General features: G+C 38.3%; 1 protein-coding gene across 3 annotated transcripts in view; it reads left to right on the forward strand.

Annotated features, from left to right (window-relative positions):
• MICU1 (mitochondrial calcium uptake 1) overlaps window positions 1-25,742 on the forward strand; it is a 234,519-nt gene that overhangs the window by 137,188 nt on the left and 71,589 nt on the right. For 2 of the 3 annotated variants that reach the window (XM_008696021.2, XM_008696022.2), the window contains exon 7: window positions 16,809-16,891. The exons of the other annotated variant lie outside the window; for it this stretch is intronic. In XM_008696021.2, the coding sequence (XP_008694243.1) occupies window positions 16,809-16,891 (83 nt within the window). The remainder of the gene's footprint in view (window positions 1-16,808; window positions 16,892-25,742) is intronic. 3 annotated transcript variants of the gene reach the window in all.

Here is a 25,742-nt window from a genome sequence, read left to right on the forward strand (position 1 = left end):
CTTTTGAAGGGGCAATTAGTTGTTCCTCCTCTCATTTGACTACCAAATTCATAGTGTACCCAAAACCATTTGTGCATCAGAATTAACTACTGGAATGACACTTAAATTTAATTGACTATATAGTATTGGTGAATGCATAAATTATTGGCATACCTTTTTAGAATCTTACCAGTGTTTATCAAACACTTTCAAAAGTGCTAACCCTTTAGCTTAGCAATTTCATTTGTGCAAGTTTAGGCTAATAAAATGATCATATGTATAATGATGTTGATGGTCAAAAAATATATTGGAAAGAACTCAAATATCAGATGGCTGAACAGATTACAATACATCTGTACAGTGATTTTCAATACAGCACTTAATATTATGTATGTATTGCAGAGATTTATTAGCATAGAAAAATCTTTACAAGGTATTGATAAATCAAAATATACATGTTGCATGATTCTGTTTTGGGAAAGGAGAGAGTGTGTGTGTGTGTGTGTGTGTGTGTGTGTGTTTGAATATGGATTTTAAAAATAGTCTGAATGTTTGTATTTCTGATCTGTGGCAAATCCTGTCAGCTCTACCTTGAAATAATCCAGAATCCCACTATTTTTCACAGTCCTCTCATGTTTCTTGGATTATGTTAGTACCTTTCTAATTGGTCATTCATTTTTCACACTTGCTTCTCTACAATCCATTCTCAATACAGGAGCCAGAATGATTTTGTTAATTCAACTTGTTTGAGCACCCAGAGATAAAAATAGTCAAAGGAGAGCATTGTTTTATCTTAACACCATTTTTCTCACATATAGGGTCATCTGTCTTCTTGTTTTCTGGAGAATTCATCAGGAAATCTTTCCCTGGCCTTTTGTAGGAGTAACCCTGTGCATAAATCTGTTTTGTGCATGGTTCTCTAGGCTTTCCAGTAGTGGGACATGATTAATTAGACACATAGGGCTTCCTTCTTTCCTGGGTTCTTTCCACAGATGGAAGGAAGCCCTTATATCTGTATCAAAACAAATTGAGGGGAAAAGACTGGTCTTCAGAGTCAAAGTAGACTAAATTCTCTGCCTTCTAGGAAATTCTTCATCCAAAAAGTTACTTTTCCCCTTTGTTGTACAAAAGGAACACACACACACACACACACACACACACACACACACACACACCACTGGTACTATGTAGTCTGAATGTAATCTAAAATAGTGAAGCAGAGGCCCCTGGGTGGCTCAGTAGGTTAAGTGTCTGCCTTCTGCTTCAGCTCAGGTCATGATCTCTGGGTCCTGGTATCGAGCCCCACGTTGGGCTCCCTGCTTGGTGGGGAGCCTGCTTCTGCCTCTACCCCGCATCCTCCCCCACTCATGCTCTCTCTCGCTCACTCTCTTTCTCTCTCTCAAATAAAATCTTTAAAATAAAATAATGAAGCGGTTCATGGGGAGGAAAGCAGCAAAATTACCCAGTCCCTGTCTTTATACCATTTAGCAGAAAAAATGTGCCTAGTTGGATCAGACACAGCTGGAGTTCATCATGGAAAGGACTTTAGGAAAAAGACATTGCCCCCATAACTCTCTGTAATTACGGGGATGGGAGGCAGAGAACATCCAAGAGGCTATGTAGCAACGAGTGTATCCTGGTTGACAAAGTGGTCTTATTAGAAAGAGGGAGCTTCTACTCCATGGGTGGTTATCAGCCTCTTCTTTCATTGAGCTAATTCAAATCTACCAAGCCAGCTTTGTGCTAAGCTACCAGAGGGAAATCTGTATTTGTATCTGATCCTCACCCTTCATTCCAAAAGACAAAATTGCCTTTCTCACAATACAACAAATTTAGTTTTAAAAAATTAAATCTAAGGGGGCACCTGGGTGGCGCAGTCGTTAAGCATCTGCCTTCGGCTTAGGGCGTGATCCCAGAGTTCTGGGATCGAGCCCCACATCAGGCTCCTCCACTAGGAGCCTGCTTCTTCCTCTCCCACTCCCCCTGCTTGTGTTCCCTCTCTCGCTGGTTGTCTCTCTGTGTCAAATAAATAAATAAAATCTTAAAAAAAAAATCTAGGGCACCTGACTGGCTCGGTCAGAGGAGGCATGTGACTCTTGATCTCAGAGTCCTGGGTTCAAGCCCCACGTTGGGAATAGAGATTACTAGGAAAGATAATTAATTTTAAAAAAAGTAAATTCTCAGATTAAATGAATTCACACTAAGTCATAGATGACCTATAAATTCCCATAATCTAGAAATATTATCAAGAAGATGTTTGTAGGTCCCTAAGATTTCCTAAATGATGGGGTTCATACAGTGAGTGTAGTAGTAGCGTGATAAGATCTTCGAAGATAGGAATATGACCTGATGTTGCAGTCCCAGAAACCTCTCTAAAGAAGAACGGAGATGCAGAAATGGGTCCACCAGAGCGAGGGTCCCACTTAGTGATGTCGCAAAGACAAGGAAACAGGAGAACCCAGCCTCCACCCCTCCCGATAAAGATCAACAATTAGATGGCTATCCACAAACAAAAGCAGCTCTAGGAGTGCTCTGGAGTCTACTTAAGAATCTTCAGCAGGGGGGCCTGGATGGCACAGCTGGTTAAGCGTCCATCTCTTGGTTTCAACTCAGGCAGTGATCTCAGGATCGTGAGATCGAGCCCCACCTTGGGCTCCCTGCTGAGGGTGGAGTCTGCTTGAGATTTTCTCTTTCTGTGTCTCTCTCCCTCTGCCCCTCCCACTCATGCTCTCTCTCTCACTCTTAAATCTTTTTTTTTTTGAAAGATTTTATTCATTTATTTGAGAGAGAGAGTGTGAGAGAGAGGGCATGAGTAAGGGAGAAGGGAGAGGGAGAAGCCGACTCCCCACTGAGCAGGGAGCCTGGCGTGGGGCTGAATCATGACCTGAGCCAAAGGCAGATGCTTAACTAACTGAGCCACCCAGATGCCCCTAAAATAAATAATTCTTTGAAAAGAAAAGAAACTTCAGCAACACAGAGAAACAAATAATTTGTGAATAACCACACAAAAAGGAAGGAAAAACAGCTCCATTTGCCTATGCCATCCCATCCCCCAAGTCAGCATTGCTCAGCACCAAGAAGGAACTGTGCATCTAGAAAGAATTCCCCTCACTGAAAACAGAAGAGTGAAGTGGCCAGCCAGTTTCCCCAGCCTTTCAGGGCACTGCACAAAGGACTTGCTTCAGTTTCACCCCACCCGGAGACCAACAACACTGAGACATACAGAGTTAGTTGGGAACAAGGAAGAAAGGCAGGGAGACCACTATCAGCCATAGTGTGGGAATGACGGGGATTCCCAGTGATCTGCTTTGTGGAAGACCCCAGCAGCTTTTGCCACTGAAGGTACCAGTGGCCAGCACAGCTACCACATCCTTCCTGCAGATTACACTGGTTTTCTCCCCAAAAATACTCGTATTCAGTGATGCCAGCCACCCTCCCTACCCCATTCTCCACTGGAGCCTGGGACCTGCACCAACAGCCAGCCCAAACCTCTGAGGCTGCACAAATGGAAGACTCCAGCCTAGACCCCTACAGCTGATCCCCACCACTGTGCATGCACTCAGGGCTAGACCCTCCAGCTGTGCTCTCGCACACTGCTGATCTCATGCCCTTCACTGGCCTCCATTGTGGTGTTTGCACCTGTGGCAAGATCCTATCACAATGGAAGTACATGCCAGTAGCCAAGGTCCCCACAGCTGTTTGTGGGCCCAGATCTGGCCCTGTCTCCTGTTACTGGCCTGTACCACTGGGCTCACCTGCAACTAATCCCTCCACGTGTGTACCTGTATGCCCATGGGCTGACTCAGGACATTCAGTTCCACTGCTCTTCACCTGTGACAAGATCCAGCAGCCACATAGTGCAGGCTAAGAGCCAGGGCCACCACAGCTGCCAATGTGCCCACAGTCGACCCTGGCCTTTGTACCTTGTCCCAGCCCCACCACTATGTGTGTGTTTGCAGCTGGCCCTTACAGCTGAGCATGTGCACTGTACTGGCTCCAGCTACTACGACTGTCTGCCCTGGTTCCTACATGCTAGACCTGGAGGTTCTGCCCAAGGATGCCAGCTGCCAGTGTAGCCTCTGCAGATCCCTTGTAGTTCTTGCAAAGGACTGCACACTCATCAGTACTATAGGCCCCAGCATCCTGAGTTGATGAGTCACCACCACATCTGGACCCAGAGCCACCACCCACCCCTGCACTTGGCACCCTTCGCCACCAGACCCGGGGGTTACAGCACATGCCAGTGTGCCCCACCCCAGTAAAGGCCTTCCTTCACATAAGTTTGTCCATGAAGTGGAAAAGATAACCACTTCTTCAAATGCACAGACACTTACACAAAGCAACAGGGATTGTGAGGAAGCATGGAATCATGACTTCAAAGAAAAATTCCAGTCACAGACCACAAAGAAATGAAGATACAGGAATTATCTGATAAAGAATTCAAAATAATTGATGTTCTAAATATACTCAGAGAGCCATAAGAGAACACAGATAAATAACAATATCAGAAAAACAAGAGAAGAACAAAATGAGTTCAGATATAAAACATAAAGAACCAAACAAATTTTGGAGCTTACGACTATAATGACTGAATTGAAGAATTTGATAGAGAGCTCCAGCAGACTGGACCAAGCAGAAGAATCAGTGAGCTCGAAGACCTCATTTGAAAGTATCCAGCGGAGGAAGAAAAAGAAAAAAGAATGAAAAGAAATGAAGAAAACCTACTGGACTTAGAGGACATTATTAAGAGAAATAGTTTACACATCATTGGAGTCCCAAAGAGAAGAGAGGGAGAAAGGGGTAGAAAGCTTAAAGAAATAATGACTGCGACCTTCCCAAACCTGGGGAGAGATTTAGACATTCAAGTTCATGAAGCTAATAGGTCACCACAGAATTTCAATCCAAAATGATTATAATGAAACAGACTAAAATCAAAGACAAAAACAAAAATTTAAAGTAGCAAGAGAATACAAATTTCTCATATAAATTTACCACTAAGGCTATCAGATGAAATCTCAGCAGAAACCTTGCAGGCCAGGAGAGGATGGAGTAATATATTCAGATTGCTGAAAGAAAAAAACCTGCCAACCAAGGATACTTTACCTCACAAATTTGTCCTCGCAAAATGAAGATGAGATAAATATGTTCCCCAACAAAAGTTGAGAGACTTCATTACCACTAGACCTGCCTTTAAAAAGATGTTGAAGGTTCTTCACACTTAAGGGAAATGACACTAACTAGTAACATGAAAATACAGAAAACACTGGTTAGGTAAGTACGTAGTTAGATCCAGAACACTCTAATACTGTAATGCGGTGGTGTGTTAACCACTTAACTCTAGTATAGAAGTTAAAGGACATAAGTATTAAAATTAGCTATAACTACATTAATAATGCATACACAATATAAAAAGATGTATATTGTGACATCAGAAACAAAATGTTGGGCGGGAGGGGTAGAAATTTTGTACACAATCAAAATTACTTTAAAATAGACATATCTGGAAGATGTTTCAAGTAAGCCTCATGGTAACCACAAAATAAAAAGAGACACACAAGATAAAGAAAAGGAAACTAAAGTGCACCCCTTAGCAAATCATAAATTCACAAAGAAATACAGCAAGAGAAGAAAAAAGAACAAAGGAACTACAAAGAAATCCAGAAAACAATAAGATAGCAACTCTAAGTCCTTACCCATCAATAATTACTTTAAATGAAGTGGATTAAGTTCTCCAAACAAAGGGCAGACAGTTAGTGAATTCATAGAAAACAAAACCCAACTATATACTGCCTGCAAGGGCCTCACTTTAGGTAAAGGGAACACATAGGTTCAAAGTGCAGGTTTTCAGAAAGATTTGACACAAATGGAAACCAAAAGGGAGCAGGGATAGCTATACTTGTATCAGATAAAATGAACTTTAAGTCAAAAACAAACAAGAGACCAAGTCATCATATAATGATAAATGGATTAATTCATCAAGAGGATATAACCGTTAAATATACGTGCATCCAACATTGGAACACCTAAGTATATTAAGCAAATACAGATCTGAAGGGAGTAAGTGACAATACATTAATATTAGGGGACTTCAGTACTCCATTTTCAACAATTTTTTATCTTTATTATTTTTGATATATGTCTTATAAATAACATGGTTTGATCTAATCTGAGAGCATTTTAGTAGAGGAATTTTGTTCATTTAACTTCGTTGTGATTTATTTGCTCTTTCACCTCACGTTTCTATGCTTTCTTGCTATTTTTTTTCTTTTAAACTTTGGTTCTAGGCATTGCAGTTTTCTTGGAGCTTTGGTAGCCGTTTGTATTTTAGAAGTACTCTTTCTCCTTTTTCTTCGAGTCTCAGGCAGTGTTTTGGTTACCCCCTGAGATATTTACGTTTCAAAGACATGGTAAGATTTACATCTTCAAGGGACCTAGAAAGAAACTCTTAGGAGTATTAGTGCCTTTTGGATGGTTTTGGCAGTCCCAATTAAAATGTGATTAGAGGAAGCACCCTAAAAATAATTCTCTGGGACTCAGGGTCAAATGGGGCCTCTTTAAGGGTTGGAAATGAAGGAGGGGGTAATTTGGGTCACTGTAGTTATGGAAATGATAAACCCGTTGGACCATGCCAATTTTGCACAGCAGGACATGGGCTTTATCTTAATGTTTTCTATTCACTGTGAGCCTTAGCAGTGATCACTGTGATGGAAGGATGGGCACGGAGAGCCAGGCAATAAATAGGTGAGAAGAGGGAGGGCCCTGGTATGATTACCGGTGTTTCTAGGGGACTTCTCCTTCCCCTTTCCTTCTTCCTCCCCACTAGAGGGCTCAGTCACCCAGTCAGCTATTCCACTGGTGGCAGGGATGCCTCCTGAGGTGTGTTTCTCGATTCTGCCCTGTTGAGGGTAAAACTTATGGGGCTCAGGACCTGTAGCATCTCAGAGGAAACAAGCACGTAGCCTAGATAGATCTTCAAGAAAGTTATGGATTTTAGGGTCTTTAGATAATACCGTCCAGTTGACACATTTTGACAGCTGTGACTAACAATTCACAGCCCTTTCAAACAAATAAGAAAACCTGCAGTAGCCAATTAGTTCCCCTCTCTGTTTCCTGCTACATAAAATCTTAATGGTTTGAATTTCAGTTAAGGTATAGTTTTCTATCTCAGTTTTTACTTCTTGATTTTTCTTTTTCTGTTACCTTAATCTCATGTGTTACTGCCAGAAAATTTTGGATGACATCACTGTGAGCCCTCTTCATAGGTGGCTGCTTTTTTTTTTCAGGGTGTCCCAAGAGACCTCTCCATGACTGAGGTCTCCCTCCACTCAGGTGATATGCACAGGGTCTTTGGGAAAAGCCCCTGGGCCTCTGAAGTGTGATACCAGAGTCTTGGCATGTTGGTATACATGACATTGGATAACATCCAAGAAGCGTCCATGGGGTTTAAAGAGCTGGTGTACCTTCTCGGGGTTCTTAGGAGACTCTGGCTGGCACCAGATGTTCAGGACATTTATATTTATCCGTTCATTTTTTTTTTTTTTAGCAACATCACACCAGGCATCAGACCCATAATATCTCATTGGGTCAGTGAATGAAGAGCAACAGCAGTAAGTGAAGTAGTGATGCAAAGACCATAGGCCCGTTGTATTTTTCCTCTGGTTGTGCCACTGGTTTCCATTTGCAAGGCTATTTCGCTCTTCTGGGAAAGGACATATAGTCCCGGTATGGCCCACCGGCTCCATGGCTAAAGGTGGAGGTCTCCCATCCTCACTAATGGCAATCTTTGCCTTGTGCCTTTAGCCTAGAGCCTCTCCTCGGGCAGTGACCAAAAACCTTGCAATCCAATCAACTCCTTAACTCGCCTTGGCCTTGAGGCTCAGAGTACCCTGATGCGCACTGATAGTCAATTAAGGCCCTTGTAATTAGTAGGCTAATAGTCTTGTTAGACCAGATGGCTTTGATCACGCTGCTCTAGGGACATAGTTGGATTATTACAGCAGCCCTGAAGTTTTTGAGTTGGCTACCCCAGGCAACACAGGACTGAAGGCAATAGGAAAGAGAGACCCCCCCCCCCCCGCCCCTTCCCCAGCAAGCAGTACTCATTTCTCAGATGGTGTTACCTACTGAGGTAGGTAGGTAGTAAGCAAGTTGCAGGTAAAGGGCATTCTGCTCAGTTAACTGCACAGACAGTTGTGCATTTCTGCTGCCTATTGTTTTGCTCAGGCCTTAGCTTCGGCATTGTAGAAAGTAACTCAGTTACCTAGAAATGCCGTGGGGGCACTCCTCCGGGCCCGGTGAGCTTCCCACAGGCATCTCCTCTTTCCAAAACAATGTTATGACTAGACCAACCCTGTGGTTCTTATAATAATTGCAAGATGCCCTTCAGCAACAACCATCAGGAAACTTTGAAAAAATAAAGATTTATTACTTAAAAGACCTGGAAATTACACAGCACACCTAGGCCCACACAGTGAGCGAGGTTACAGGTAGAGAGTGCCAGAAGGTACACTCGCCTGGGGTTCTGCTTTTATTGGACTTGAATGTGGGGGCCTAGGGTTTCACAGGCTTACTATTCATTGGTGAATTTAAAGCATAAGAGCCAGGGGGCGCCTGGGTGGTTGGTTCAGTGGGTTAAGCATCTGCCTCTGGCTAGGGTCATGATCTCGGGGTCCTGGGATTGAGCCCCATGTTGGTTTCCCTGTTCGGTGGGGAGCCTGCTTCTCCCTCTGCCCCTCTACTGTGTCCTGCTTGTGCTCACTCACTCTCTCTCTCTCATAAATAAATAAAATCTTTTAAAATTTTTTTAATCGAAAAGCAATCAGTCAATAAATAAATAAGAGCCAGAATTTTAAAGTGTGGGGAAAAGACAAGTGGTCCAAATGGTTAGTATCAAAATCACCCACAATCTCTAAAACAAAGGAGCCTCAGGGCAGAGAAGTGGCCCACCTCTGTCTAGTCGTGTAGCTGGCAATATAGCTGTTTGAGATAGCCCGCTTTGAAGTGCATGCCTTGGCCACCAAAGCTTAACACACTTGCATTACAAAAAAGAAAACTGTCAGAGCTTATAATACAGATACCATTTGAATTAAATTATAAGTGTGTGTATCTCCGGGAGTGGGGGCAACATGACTTTTATCCAGGATGAAGTCATCCATTTCTTTTGATGTTTTCTATTAGAAGTTGAGAAATTTAGCTTCCTTTCACTTTCTTCTCTCTACTCATTTTTTACAATTTTAATAATCTGGCATTTTTTAATTCCATGTTATTTCTTTAAATGACTTTACATATTTTCTCTTTCAGGGATATTTCTTACACTTCATTATTACGTATTTTACATTTGGGCAGAATAGCCAAGAGTGCGTGCACTAGTGCCCTGCCTGGTTTTGAATTCTGGCTCTGTGACCCTAGACACACTGTACCTTAGTTTACTCTTCATTAACAAGGGATGGGTATAATAGTACAATGTCACAGAGCACTTGGGAGGATTAAATAATTCATATAAAGTGCCTATACATAATAAATGACATTTAATAAATGTCATGCCAGTTGCCATGGTTATTATTGTATTAATAACCGTTATTTAAGCTTAACTCTGTTACACTGATTTTATTACTCAATTTATTGCTCACTTCTTAATTGATTTCATCTTCCCTGTCTTCATTTCTTTGATTGATTTTTGTTGTTGGCTAAAGAATTTCCTCAACTGGGAATTGCAGACTTTTTCTTAAAGGGCATGATAGATATTTTAGGCTTGCTGGCCATGACAACTACTACTACTAAACTACTAAGGTCTCCGTTACTACTCTTCAGCTCTGCCATTGTAGCTCAAAAGAAGCCATAGACAGTGCATAAACCAATGCTAGCCAGGAGGGCATAGTTTACCAGCACTTGCTCAAGACTTTTGTTTCTATTTTTTGTGTAATCTTATTAAGGTATGTGGATTATACAATTTCAAAGCCCTTGCATGTCTGAGAATATCTTCGGTCACTAATGTAGGTAAATATGACTTCACGTGTATATAACTCTTAGATGACAACGGTTTTCCGTCACGATTTTATGGAACTTGCTCTGTAGTGTTCAAATGTTGCAGACAATTACAATACAACCTAATACTTCTTTTTTATGATAACTAATGTTTTTTCTTCCTGGATGGCTGAGGATTTCTGTTTTCTTTATCCTTGGCATTTGTCATTTCACCAGGGGAACTACTTTTCTATTCTGTGTTAAAACAACAAGGCTAAGGAGAACTAGATTGATAGACCATGAACTTTGGCTACTTCAGATTGCCTTGTTGTCTGTTTTCATCCACTAAGGACGTTTTCTGTATATATAGTATTCCAAAAGTTAGCAATGAAAATTTTTTATTTTATCATTTTGAATTGCATATGATGTGATATGGTATTTTAAGTGGCAGAATGTTTACTATTTTGTATTATATACTTCAGTTCCTGTTTAATGGAAGCATACAGCTGCATAACCACAGAAAACATATTCAGGAGGGGCAGCTGGGTGGCTCAGTCAGTTAAGCGTCTGCCTCTTGGTTTTGGCTCAGGTCATGATCTGCAGGGTCATGAGATTGAGGCCCACATCCAGCTCTGTGCTCAGCAGAGAGTCTACTTGAGATTCCCTCTCACTCTCCCACTCCCTCCCCCCCACCCTGCCCTCTCTCGCTCTCAAATAAATAAATAAATAAAATATTTTTTTAAAAAAGAAAACATTCGGGAAACAGCCTAATTAAATTAATCTTGTTTGAGCATATTAAATTATGAAATGATAAGGAACTAAAATTTATAGTAGAGTCAAAGTCATACGGTTTTTTAAATTATAATTCTAGCACAACCCACAGAAAAACCCTTGATTTTAACTTTCATAACACAGTATCTGTTATTTCACAGTAACTGGTTATGAACCAGTTATATTAAATATTAATATTTATATATTAATATTAAAATATTAAATTTGCCATTCCATATCTTGTATTTCAAGAATAATTGTTTGCCCGATTTCAGAGCAGAATGTAGTTATTATCATCAACTCCATTGACTTCAGATGGCAAGATTTATAGTGGATATTTTGGTCAGCAGATAATTCTATAAGACAAAGATGAGGGGAAGTCTGATGGTGGGACTTCTGAGTTGAAGCAGAAGGTATAATAGTTAAATTTTTGAGCCACTGATATTCTCATTATGCCCTGCTTCATAAATATGCCTTTATACTCAGTTAACTGTGTATAAAAATTAAATGTAAAATACATAACTTTATAAAAAGTTTTTCTTGACTTTATACTTATCTCTTGTCATTCTTCAAGTCTTTTATATTTTTCAAATATTTGCAGCCTTTTTTATTAGCTATCATGTTAACATGACACTTGTCATAAAACTTAGAAAATGCTGAAAAAGCTAACATTATCATATTTACTTCCTGTAAAATACTTACTAAGAGAAATGAAATCAGACAAGGCAACTTACTGATGAAAAAAAAATCAATCTGCTGCTGCTTAAGTGTGTTTAAAATAATTCTTAGGATATTTTCATTTTGTATAGCACCCTTATTCTAAAGTTAAGTCATCCCAAGGAAATCCTACAGTATATTGTGCTATGGGAACTTTTCCCCACTTCTCTGTATAAAAGAAAGATTTCTTTCAGACTGCATATAACCATCATACCTAGAAGAATTCAGGGAGGGGGTACTGTTTTGAAATCCAGTCTTACAGATTTTTCTCCCCTCTTTCCCCAAGCCTAATATTATATAGAAAGCAAGACACTAAGCCTTCATATAAAAGGAATGCTAGTACGTTAATCAGCAAAGAAGCAATCCTGTTGTTTCTAGAAAGGATACGTCATTCCAGAATTAACTACAGTTAGGATATTCTGCATTCATATGAGACATTGACTGTACCCCAGGGGAGGGCTGTTGAGTGCTGAATTCTGGAAGCAAGTTCTGAAAAACCCTAATAGAGACATGATAATATGTTTTTATGTTTTCAGAAGGCCATGATTGAGACGAGGAAGCAGATTTATGTTTTTATCTTTGTAGAAAATTAAGCCAGGACAGTTTGTAGGAGCTACACAAAATTAGATTTGTATTCTGTATGAGAAGAAAAGCTCAATACAGCCAACAATGGTTAGACTTCAAAAGTGGTGACCTCTGTCTCTCAGAAATAATCAGAGGCTATGTGATCATCCTTACAAATTCAGTAGGCAAGTTCCTCATTAAATAGAGGTTCACCATAATCTAAAGTTTTTTTTTCTAACTCAGAGTTCTCTGATATTGCATATTAATTACCTAATTTATCCTGTAACATCATTTTTAAAACAAGAATAGTGCAGGTAGGAATTCTGTGGTAGGAAAATCAAACCAACAGGAAATAAGAAGCTAACCTATTCATGTTTTTGTTTATTCCATCAGTACTACCAAAAAAAGTTTTAAGGCATAATGACTCATGTTGGAAGAGCCAGAATTAGAGCCCTAGTCTTGTGCCTTCTCTATTAAAAAACGGTAAAGTGAAACAGTCATGAAAGTCTTGAGACAGCTAGTGTCATTGCTGTCTGATTATTTGACTTACTACACATAGACAAAGATGCTTTTTTTCTTATTACTAAAATGAAGCAGAAAAATCTGTTGTGCTTCCAGGAACAATCTAGAGTCGTTATTGTTATCAGTATTGTTAGTGATAGAATAATATAAACACAGATTCTTAACTAGAACAGACCTAATGCATCTCCATTTTCTAATAGCAAAGATTGTCATGGAATTCTGAGCAAAAGATGTAAAGTAATGAATTTTGTATAGAATCTTACTGTTTTAATCAGTTCCAACATATGCTATCATTTTGGAAATCATTGTACAGGAGGTAGATAATGTTGTTAACACAGTGGGGGAAAACTTCACTCTTCACTCTGTAAGTAGCCTTGGATTCAAAAGAATTCCTCTGTCAGTTCTTTTCTGTTTAAATAGGTTGTGAGTTAGCAGAAATCCTGGACACCTTAAAGCTTTCCAACAGCTAGATTTAAAAATTACACTGAGGGACATCTGGGTGGCTCAGCTGGTTGAGCATCCAACTCTTGATTCTGTGTTTTCTTTTAGGAGTTTTATGGCTTTAGGTCTTACATTTAGGTCTTTAATCCATTTTGAGTTGATTTTGTTTATGGTGTAAGAAAGTGGTCCAGTTTCAAGGCAACTGGGTAGCTCAGATGGTTAAGCGTCTGCCTTTGGCTCAGGAAATGATCTCCAAGTCCTGGGATCGAGCCCCACCTCAGGCTCCATGCTCACCAGAGAGTCTGCTTTAGGATTCTCTCCATCTGGTCCTCCCCCTGCTCTCTCCCTCTCTCTCAAATAAATAAATAAATCTTTGAAGAAAAAAAAAAAATATATATATATATATATTACTCTGAAGCCTACATTTAAAGGGAGACAGGGAAGAACAAGAGAACATGATCAGCAGATGAAGACTGAATAGGCTGAGAACTACTCCTGGAAGGACCTTTCCTGCTAGACTGGTGAGACCTACCTGAGAGCGTGCAAGGCTGCTGCCCTCACTTGCCTTATCGTGACCTGCGTGCATAGAAGCTCAGCCTCTAGAGTAGTGTCAGTGCATATACTTTAAAGAACACTCTGCGTAGCTCCATATAGAGCAAATACTGTGTTTGAAAGTAAGCCGGGATCAAGAGATACAGAAAGCTCAAAAAGTACAGGATGTGCTTTGTTTGGTAAAACGAATTTAACCTTAGTTGTAGGAGGACATACAAACTACGATTTGCTAAAATAACTCAGTCATTTAAATGAAGACTGTGTCTTCACAAAACTCACAGGACAGTAAGAATAAAATATGATGATAAAGCTAAAATTTTAAGCACTCTGCACCCTCTGTAATCAGGAGAGATAGGGAATGGGAATGCTGCTTTAATTCTCGAGCTTTAATTCGACATACTGACTGGCTCTTGCCAAATTTATCCCTGTTTCTGTTCATTAGGACTGTATTCCTCCTGATACCATCTCCTCTGCCACTGCTTCCTTTCTCCTTCCTTTTACTTTAAATACTGGCTTCCAGCTGCCCTCTACCCTTTCCTCCACCTTCTCCTCAACCCTCACTTCTCTCTGGGCACCCTCACTTCAGGCTCTGTGTGCCAGCAACTGCCAGCTTTCACCTCTCACCTTTCTTGTCTAACCTATAGACCTATGTTTCCCACTGTCTTAGCGTTTTCATCTGAATAGGCTGTGGACCCTTTGAATTCAGCAGGTCTTTTATTTCTCAACCCTTTTACATCTGTTTTAGCTCTCGGTTAATGCCATTCAAGCTATCCAGTAGCCTAAGGCAGTCATGCTGTCAGCCTTTTTTACTCTCTTCACAACTAATTAATCATTAAGTTGCATAATGCCGCCTCCTTATTTCAAATTTGTTTCTTCCTCTCCATTACAACTGCCATCACCTCATTCACATTTTCAACCTTTAGAAGAGCTTCCGTGATCTTCTCTGAAGCTGGTTCTTCTTTTCCAACTCATTCTTCAATTCACGCTGTAGCCAGAGAAATCATTTAAAAATGCCAGTTTGATGGTGTTACTCCCCCACTGAAAACTTTGAGCAGCTCCATATTTTCTGCCGTTGTTACGATCTCAGGTATCTACAAGGAATAGACAAGTAATGTATTTGAATGAAGTGGGCCAAGTGCAAGACAATAGGGGAGAATAGGAGAATGCATTCCTGCCTAAAGCAATGCATATTCAAAATTTTTAAAAAGCAGGTGACAAACCTGAGAATCTTATGTTGTGTATGGGTTTCCAGTTAGTGCAGCCAAGTCTAACGTAGGAACATGGCATATGCAATGTTTCTCTTATGTCAAGTATGTCCTTGAAATGAACAGCTTGGAACTCAGCTATTGCAGAGACTGATGTAATCAGTGAGTCATGTTTTGTTTTTTGCTTTTTGTTTTTCTAGGTTAAAACATACCAGAATAGAGTATGTGTTTATTATTGTTCAGAACAACTGTCTTCCTATTGGATGCCTTGGAGCATAATGAAAAAGTTTATTGCCTTTGGAGTCAGCATTGACCTAGGTTCACTTACCATTTCTGCCACATATTAGCTCTGCAATTTTGAGCTAGTCATTTATGGCTTTGAACCCCAATTTCCTACTCTGTTTAAAAAATAGAGAAATGAAATCTCTCAGGGTTAAACATACAAAATCAGATAATTATCAAGCTTTAAATTATTGAGCTCAATGCTTGGCATAGTAACTCTTCAGTAAAAGCACCCAGACAAGTAGGAAAAATTTAAGAAGTGACAGTAAGTATACAAAAATCGAATTCCCTAGCTGTATCCTTTGCAACAATTGTACTTGTGACCTAGAGAATCGCAAGCTTGTTGGAAGCCATTATCAAGTGAGGCAGGGAATTGGAAGCTGACAAGGACATGATTCACCCAGGCAACTAAAAACCAGGAGCTCAGCAAGCTAGCTAGCTAGCTGAAAATGGAATTTAACGCTACAAGATATTACTACTGACAAATTCATGAGCAAGATGAGAATATGGATTCTCTATAACTGTGCATAATGTACTAAGCCCTTTTTAATTTTTTTGTCTACATATAATCTTTAAATTTTTTAATAAAAGTTATGTTAACGGAAAATTTAATTCAATAGTATTAGCATATATAGGATATTTTATTTTGGTTTATTCTCCACATCTATATAAACTTGAAGTACCAAAGGAAGGAAGTAAATAACTTTGTTTTCTTTACCAGAACATTTAGTATGGTAAGGAAGAAAGGACATTACATTTTATTCTACTGTACAAGTATAGTAATTATATTTGTATTTTACTGATTGATCTAGGAACTCTAAAACATCTTAAAGAGTTTTTACCATTGAGTTAAGGGAAAGAAAATATATACACCCATCGTCTCAAGCTTTGCATTTTTCACTTTATTTTTAAAGTCAGCTTTATTTTGGCATTTACATATACTTTGCTCAGTAATTTGTGTACCCAGCTGACATGGTTGAAATAGGGAGCTGGGTAGAGCTACCTGTATGCTTTTCTGCCTATAGATCGTAACCTGATGGCTGAATGACATCTGCTGAACTCCTGATTGCACTTAAAATGGAGAGACTAGAAAGACCAAAGTAGAAATCTAGCTGGGTTTTTTTTTTTTTTTAAGATTTATTTCTTTATATTAGAAAGAGGGAGCGTGCACACGTGTGGGATGTGTGTGTGTGTGTGTGTGTGTGAGAGAGAGAGAGAGAGAGAGTGGAGGAAGAGGCAGAAGGAGAGGGAGAGAAGCAGACTCCGTGCTGAGCCTGGAGCCCCATGCAGGCCAATCCCCCAACCCAGAAATCACAATCTGAGCCGAAACCCAAGAGCCAGGCGCTCAACCAACTGAGCCATCAAGGTGTCCCCAAATCTAGCTGGTTTAAAAAGGCGAGACAAAGACTTAGAGTTTCAGCCTCTTTGCAGCAGTGTGTCTCACCCCAAGCAGACTTTCATGCCCAGATAAATAATGCTGTATTTAAGTAACAGAGAAATATTAATATGATACAGTTAAGAGGATGATTTCTAACAAAGCAAAGCTGAAGTATTTAGGAGATTAGTGTTGAAACTCAAGAGACAAGTGCTATCTTTACTGGCCATGGTCAAGTTTCTCTTTTGATGTTAAGGAGTTTTGCTACAAGTTGATCTAGATAAATATGGTGGCATTCTGTGACTTGATAATACTTTGTTTAACCATCTGTTTTTCTTAAAGGAATGATTTTTTATTTTTTGTCAATGCCTTCTAAATACTTTTCTTTCTCCCCCCTCTTCTCCTCCTTCCCTCCTATCCTTCCTTTCTACTTGCAGCTCCTCAGAGAAATTTTGAAATTGCCTTCAAGATGTTTGACTTGAATGGAGATGGAGAAGTAGACATGGAGGAGTTTGAACAGGCAAGTTGTCCTGGAAAGTTCCTATAAGTACATTAATATTTAATACATTTTCATGTGCCTTGGAATTATTTTGGTCCTAGTCAGCATACTCAGATGCTACCTAATTTTTGAAGTGCCTAATGTGTCATTTTAAAAAAATCATCCTCGGGGCGCCTGGGTGGCACAGCGGTTAGGCGTCTGCCTTCGGCTCAGGGCGTGATCCCGGCGTTCTGGGATCGAGCCCCACATCAGGCTCCTCCGCTGTGAGCCTGCTTCTTCCTCTCCCACTCCCCCTGCTTGTGTTCCCTCTCTCGCTGGCTGTCTCTATCTCTGTCGAATAAATGGATAAAATCTTTTAAAAAAATAAATAAATAAATAAATAAATAAATAAATAAAATTTAAAAAAAATAAAAAATAAAATAAAAAAATCATCCTCACTTAACAAGTGGGTTTTGTTTGTTTGTTTTTACTCTAAGTGTAAGGAATTATTTGAGCATATGATTAAGGTCAAAGTTCTTCTGATTCCCCAACATGGATTAGACTATGATGCTGAGAGGAAAAATTACAGCTGTTCAATCATGTGTTTAGTTGATGTTTGTTAAACAGCTCCTTTGTGCCAGGTAGTTCCAGAATATAAGGATGTTCTGAAAGGATTTCTATAAGAGAAGGAAAAAATATACCATGCCTTTGACTGTAGCAGGTCCAAGCCATAGCTGTATACAGTTTCTGATGAATCCTAGGAAGAGATTACATTTCCGTAAAACTTCTAGCATTGGTGGGCCATGATACTCCTTTAGATACAATGATTATGATTGTCAGAATGGCTTCAAAACAAAACAAAAAATACATATATATGGGTATGTGGGAGAAGGCATTTTGTATTTAAAGTAAGGAATGTGGCAAAAAGGAAATGGGAGAAAGTATGAGGTACAGTATATCTTTAAATAAGAAATTCACAGAGATAAATATTTTTAAATACCTGGAGACATTTATTCAAATCTGCACCTTGTGTCCATCTAATACTTTCACTTTTCCGTAATCCTGCACTTTACTGGTATTGCCAGGTGGCCTCAAATGATTATACATAGAACTAACTTATTTTGTATTTTTAAAATTTTATTTTATTTGGGGGAAATCAGGATAATTTTATTTTCATTTGTACTTTAGTTGAGAAACACTGAATCTCCTCCCCCCTGCCCCCCGTTTTTCTTTTCTTTTTTTAAGTTTTTATTTTAATTCCAGTTAACATACAATGTGATTTAATCTCGGTGTACAGTATAGTGAGTCAACACTTCATATGTCACCCTGTGTTCATCACAAGTGCATCTTTAATCCCCATCACATATTCAACCCATCCCTGGGTTTTATTTTATATAAAATTAATTTTATTTTTATTAAGATATTATTGACATAACATTGTATTAGTTTTAGGTGTACAATATAATGATTTGATCTGTGTATATGTTGCAAAGTGATTACCACAATAAGTTTAATTAACATCCATCACCACACAGTTACTTTTTTTTCTTGTGATTAGAATTTTTAAGATCTACTCTCTTAACTTTCAAATTTACAATACAATACAGTGAACTGTAATCACTATGCTGTACATTACATCCCCGGGACTTATTTATCTTATTTATCATATAACTAGAAGTTTTTACCTTTAGACCACCTTCACCCATGGGGACCCCCTACCTCTGTCAACCAACAATCTCTTCTCTGTATCTATGAATTTGGCCTTTTTAAAAAAATTCCACATATAAGTGAAATTATACAGTATTTGTCTTTCTCTGTCTGATTTATTTCATGTAGCATAATGCCCTCAAGCTCCATCCATGTTATCACAAATGGCAGAATTGTCTTCTTTTTTAAGGCTGAATAATACTCCATTATATATCTATAGATATTCCATTATATCTCTAGATAGATAGATAGATAAATATCACATTTTCTTTATCCATCTATCCATTGGTGGACACGGACGTTGTTCCCATGTGTTGGCTATTGTAAATAATGTTGCAGTGAACATGGATGGGTGCAGGTATCTCTTTGAGATAGTGATTTTGTTTCCTTCTTATAAATACCCAGAAATGAAATTGCTGGATCATATGGTAGCTCTATTTTTAATTTTAAGGGGAAGCTCCGTACTGTTTTCCATAGTGGTTGCATCAATTTACATTCCCAACAATAGTGCACAAGGGTTCCCTTTTCTCCACATCCTAGACAACACTTGTTATTTTTTTGTCCTTTTGATAATAGCCATTCTAACAGGTGTGAGGTATTATCTCATTATAGTTTTGATTTCCATTTTCCTGATGATGAGTGATACTGAGCACTTTCCATGTACCTGCTGGCCATTCTGTATGTCTTCTTTGGAAAAATGTCTATTCAGATCCTCTGCCCATTTTTTAATGAGATTGTTTGGATTTTGTTATTGAGTTATATGAGTTCTTTAATATTTTGAATATTATCCCTTTATCAGTTATATGATTTGCAAATATTTTCTCTAATTTGGTGGGTTGCCTTTTCATTTTGTGGATAATTTCCTTTGCCATTCAGAAGCTTTTTAGTTCGTCATCCCACTTGTTTATATTTGCATTTGCTTTTGTGTCAAATCCAAAAAGTCATCACCAAGACTAATGTCAGGGAGTTTACCACCTAGGTTTTCTTCCAGGAATTTTATGGTTTCAAGTCTTAGATTCAAGTCTTTAACCCACATTGAATTAACTTGTATAGGGTATGAGATAGTGGTCCAGTTTCATTCTTTGCATGTGGCTATCCAGTTTTCTCAACATCATTTATTGACGAGACTGGCTGTTCTCCATTGTATATTCTTGGCTCTTTTGTCATAAACTAATTGGCCATATATGTGTGGGTTTATTTCTTGGATCTTCATTCAATTCCACTGATCAGTGTGTCTATTTTTATACCAATACCATATGGTTTTAACTATTATAGTCTTGTAGTATAAGACTATATTTGAAATCAGGCAGTGTAACGCCTTTAGTTCTTCTTTCTCAAAATTTCTTTGGCTGTTCAGGGTCTAGGTCTTTTTTATATTTTCAAAAACCAACTTTTGGCTTTATTAGTTTTCTCATGGTTTGTGTGTTTTCTAGTTAATTGATTTCTACTCTCATTTCTTTCCTTCTACTCATTTTAGGTTTCTTTTGCTCTTTTATAAGTCTCTTTTTTTTTTTAAAGATTTTTTATTTATTTATTAGACAGAGATAGAGACAGCCAGTGAGAGAGGGAACACAAGCAGGGGGAGTGGGAGAGGAAGAAGCAGGCTCATAGCGGAGGAGCCTGACGTGGGGCTCGATCCCATAACGCCGGGATCACGCCCTGAGCCTAAGGCAGACGCTTAACCACTGTGCCACCCAGGCGCCCCAACTCTTTTATAAGTCTCTTAAGATAGCATGGTTGATCATTGTTTTTAGAATTTTCTTCTTTTCTAATATAAGCACTTAATGCTACATTTCCCTCTAAGTACTGCTATAGAAGCATCCTATAAAATTTGATATGTTGTATTTTCATTATCTTTAAGTTTGAAATATTGTCTACTTCACATGTGACTTCCTTTTTGACCTATGAATTGCTTAGAAGAGTGTTGTTTATTTTCCAAGTTGTCAGGCTTTGTTTCTTTAGTTATGTTACTGCTACTGATATCTAATTTAATTACATTGTGCTCAGAAAACATACTCTGCATGATTTAATCCTTTTAAATGTATTGAGTCTGGTTTTACAGAACTGCATCTGATCTATCTTGGTAAGCATCAATGTGTATTAAACAATGTGTATTCTGTGGTTTTTAAGCGTAGTGTTTTTATAATTATGAAATGTCACTGTTTATCTTTGGTAATACTCTATCTTAAAGTCTACTTTATGTGATTTTAACATAGCAATTCCGGCTATGCTAACTATTTGCATGGTCTGTCCTTTTTTTTCATCCATTTACTTTAAGTATATCTGTGTCTTTGTATTTAAAGTGCATCTTTTATAGACAGCATTAGTTGGGTCTTGTTTTTTTATCCATTCTGACAGTCTTTGCCTTTTAGTTGCAGTATACATAATCTACTTAGAATTAATATTCACATGAAATGTAGAAACACTGCTGGGGTACCTGGGTGGTGCAGTTGGTTAAGCATCCATCTTTTGCTTTCAGTTCAGTGATCTCAAGGTCGTGAGATCAGTCTCCGCATTGGGCTCTGCACCCAGCGTGGAGTCTGCTGAAGATTCTCTCTCCCTCTCCCTTTGCCCCTCATGCTCATGCTCTCTCTCTCTCTTTCTCAAATAAAGAAATAAATCTTTTAAAAAACGTAGAAACTTGCAACCATAAGGTTTTATTTACCTCTTTTCCATCCTTTATGCTATAGTTGTTTTGTGTATCACATCTACACACATTATAAACCTTGTAATAATTTTTGTAATTTTTGCCTTAAAAGTCATATATTTTTGGGTGGGGGAATGGGATAGGCCGGTGATGGGTAGTAAGGAGGGCACGTATTGCATGGTGCACTGGGTGTTATACACAACTAATGAATCATCGAGCCTTACATCAGAAACCGGGGATATACTGTATGGTGACTAACATAATAAAATGAAAAATCATTATAAAAAAAAAGTCATATATTTTTTAAAGAAAATAAGACAAAAATTGTTTGTTATATTTACTCACATATTTACCATTTCTGCTGCCCTTCGTTCCTTCCTGAAGATCCTAGTTTCCATATGGTATTATTTCCTTTCAATTGGAAAAACTTTTTTTATTCAAGGTTTATTCATTTATTCTAGAAAGGGGAGAGAGGGGCAGAGAGAAAGAGAGAGAGAGTCTTAAGCAGATTCCATGCTGAACGTGGAGCCTGATGCAGGGCTTGATCTCATGACCCTGAGATCACAACCTGAGCCAAAACCAAGAGTCCAATGCTTAACTGACTATACCACTCAGGTGGCCCATAAAAACTTTCTTTAGCATTTCTTGTAGTGCACATTGGTTAGTGATGAATTAATTTATATCATCATTATTTTGGGAAGGAAGTTCTAGATCTAGAGTTCTAGATGTAGATGTAAAATTCTCAGTTGTTGTTTCACTACTTCTGATTCCTTTTTTATTTTATTTATTTATTTGAGAGAGAGGGAGGGAGAGAGAGCAGAAGCAGGGGGAGCGGCAGTCAGAGGGAAAAACTGGCTCCCCACTGAGCAAGGAGCCTGATGTGGGACTCTATATTCGATCCCAGGACCCTGAGCCAAAGGCAGATGCTTAACTGACTGAGCCACCCAGGCATCCCCTTCTGATTCCTTCTGATTAAAAGTCTGGCTGTTTAAATCATTGTTGCTCTGTTTATAATATGTTGTTTTCTCTCTCTGCTTTCCAGATTTTCTCTTTAGAATTCATTTCTAGAAATTTGATTACAATGTTCCTCAATGTGATTTTCTTTGTATTTATCCTTCTTGGTATTTGATGAGCTTTTGTATATATAATTTTATGGTTTTTATCAAATTTGAGAAGTTTTTGGTCATTATGTCTTAAATTTTTTTTGGCCCCATTTTCTCTTACCTCTCTCTGACACTCCAATAACACAAATGTTAAGACCGTATGTGATATTGCATCACAAATCTCTAAAGCTCTATTATTTTTTTTCAATCTCTTTTGCTCTCTGCTGTTCAAGCTGTAGTTTTTGTTGATTTATCTTCATACTCACTGACTTTTTCTTCTGTCAATTCTTCTATTAAGCTAATCCAGTAAATTTTTTATTTCAGATACTACATTTTTCAGTTCTAGAACTTCCATTTCATTTTTTTAGTTTTCTTTCTCACCTGAAATATCCTGTCTTTTCCTTATTCACAAGTATATATTACACTCTTGAAATTATTTATTTTAAATTCTTGTCTACTAATTTCCAATATCTGGGTCATCTTGGGATTGATCTCCTTTAATTGCCTTTTTCTCTTGAGGATGAGCCAAGTTTTCCCATTTTCTTCATATGTTAAGTAATTTTGGATTTTTGTCTAGATATTATGAAGGACATGTTATTGACCTTAGATTTTGTTATATTCATCTGAAGAGTATTAGTGTTTTATTTTAGCAGGCAAATAGCTCAACTGGATTTGGCTAGAATTTATATATGGAATGTGGGGCTCCCCCTCTTTGGCTTTCTCCTTTTCAGGATTTCCCCCTCACTTTCCAGTGGTTGTAATTGCTCCAAATTCTGTCCTTATGCTTTTTAAGCCAGAGAAACTGAGAGCACTGATCCTCGTCATAGACTGGGGACTTCCTTCACCTCTCAGAAGCAAAATAGCCATACTCGTAGTACAGATACTAAACACTAGACTTGAATTTAGAGCAGATGGGTCTTGGGGGCTCCTGAGTGGCTCAGTTGGTTAAGCATCTGACTTCGGCTCAGGTCATGATCTTGGAGTCCTGAGATTGAGCCCCGTGTCAGTCTCCCTGCTCGGCAGGGAGACTGCTTGCCCTTGTCCCCTGCCCCCCTGCTTGCACATGCTCTCTCTAAAGTGAATAGAGCAGATGAGTCTTATTTCTGTCCCCATTTCTGCCCCAAGTCATTGGTGCTGACATGCAAAATGACTTGGGGCAGTCGCTAGACCATTCCATTCACTTGTTAGAGAAGGGAGTGCTGTTTCATCTAATGTGATCCCTTGATAACTGGCCTTCTTAAACTGATAAAACTTCTAATATTGATCACAAGGAATCTTGGTGTAAAAACTCTCTTAGACCAAAATCTAAAATATAAGGTAGCTTATGAGCAAATGGCTCTCTTTAGAAGTTTCTCTTCTTCATCTTTATACATTTACATTCTTGGGAAATATAAGAATTTATTAAGTTGAAAGTGCTGTAGGCTTCCAAACATTCAAACTTTGTGCTGACTTCCCAGGTATACAGGTATTTTCTTGACAGTGTATTTGTCAAGCTCATAAAAAAAGTTAAACAGAAGCAGGAAGAGGACCTCACATATTTCAAAGTCAGTGTTGCGTGAAGCAAACTAATAACTAATATTACTCTTTGATTCATCTTTTTCTAAAATCACTTTGATCGTGCATAAACACATATTACTAAAAGGCATTAATCTACAGTTAATACTCTGTGTGAGTTTTCTCCGACCTTTCTATCACACAGATCCTTTCTCTAACCCATTTCATAGCAGATGAAAGCAAAAGATCATAGCAAAAGATAGTTACAAAAAAACCACAAAACCCTCATAACTGTTTGGGCTCTGTTCACCCAATGCCATGACAGAAATGGTTTTTTTAGTATGAAAGTATGAGAAGTAGTAACTCATTTGTGAGACAGAAGAGGGATGAAATTTTAGTCCAGAGATCTTTTGATTTTCTCCACAGCATACAGCATATAGTAAGCATTCACATGACTAGTTGCATTGATGTTTGGATTGATTCTCATGTTACACCCTTAACAAATTATCATATAAAAATATTTTAAGAAAATATTGGGGTGCCTGGGTAGCTTGTCGGTTAAGTGTCTGCCTTTGGCTCAGGTCGTGATCCCAGGTCTCAGGATCGAGACTGCTTCTCCCTCACCCTCTGCCTCCTCCCCACACATGCTCACATGCTCTCACTCTCTCTCTCTCTCTCTCTCTCTCTCTCTCAAATAAATAAATAAAATGTTTCCCAACTGAGAAATTCTGAGAAAACATTCTCTGATACATACACGTACACAAGATCTAGTGATACGTGCTTCTTTAAAAGTTTTTAAAGAGCACTTATTATAAACAGTAGTTTATATATATAATGGGGTAGTATTTAGACTATGCTATTATTAATCACTAATGAAAACAATACGGCATTAGTTAATTTTCTCTAAACTCCTTTTTCCAAGTCACTTACACACACACACATTCCCAGCACCACACTCTTGAAGGTAACACACAGTTTCCACCATAGGAAGGATATAAGCTGCAATATTTATAGCTATAGGTGAAATTTAAACCATGGCAGATTCTCAGTACTGGTTCACTGCTATTAGAAATTCTTCAGTACTCACAATTAGGCAGGTAAATGAATTGTGTATTGCCTTCAAAACAACAACAAAAAATGTTCTGATTATCCTGTATTCAATTTAAAGTCTAAAAATCTTCGACCTAAAGAATTAAAAAATCCATTGTATACCTGTCTTTCAAATCTCTATGTGCATAAGAAACAAATGTCGACTAGTCTTATTACTGTGACAAAACATGAACCCCAAAGAAATCATATCAAAACTACGTGTGATACTAACTTAGAGTTACAAGGAGCCTTAAAGATAATATAATCTGTGACTTTTCTAGTGAGACAAGTAAGGCCCAAAGAGTTTCAATGACCTGCATAAATTCTGCTCTCATAAAATCTCTCTCAGAACAACAGAATCAGACCCCATGTCTCCTGACTCCTTGTCTCATGTCTTTCTATTATATACTACTCCACTGTTTATACAGCCATAGACTTGACTTAAATCTTCTTTACGGTCACAGAGAAGAAATAAAATACATGAAACATTTAACTAAGGTAAATCTGTAGTTACAGCTCTTACATTTTTTAAGTGTTTACTGTTTTCTAATTGGCAGTTTAAAAATCATTACTCACAAAGCTATCTGTATTGTTTATATAACACACCTTTATTATTACATATCCCAATTTTACATATCCCATATTATTACATATCCCCCTCTTTACATATCCCAATTTTAATTATTCTGAATAGTTGCTTTTTAGCTTGTAAAGTAGAAAAAACTGCAGGAACTAGTAAAGAAAAAAGCTGTAACAATCATAGACTTACTTCAAAAAGCTCATTTATATAGTTAGGCCATAGTTCCTGGATCCAAAACTTACCCTTTCTCAAAAAGCTCATTTAAAACTTCTC

The sequence above is a fragment of the Ursus maritimus genome, unplaced genomic scaffold (assembly GCF_017311325.1).
Source record: "Ursus maritimus isolate PB19 unplaced genomic scaffold, ASM1731132v1 scaffold_7, whole genome shotgun sequence".
NCBI classification, from domain to species: Eukaryota; Metazoa; Chordata; class Mammalia; order Carnivora; family Ursidae; genus Ursus; species Ursus maritimus.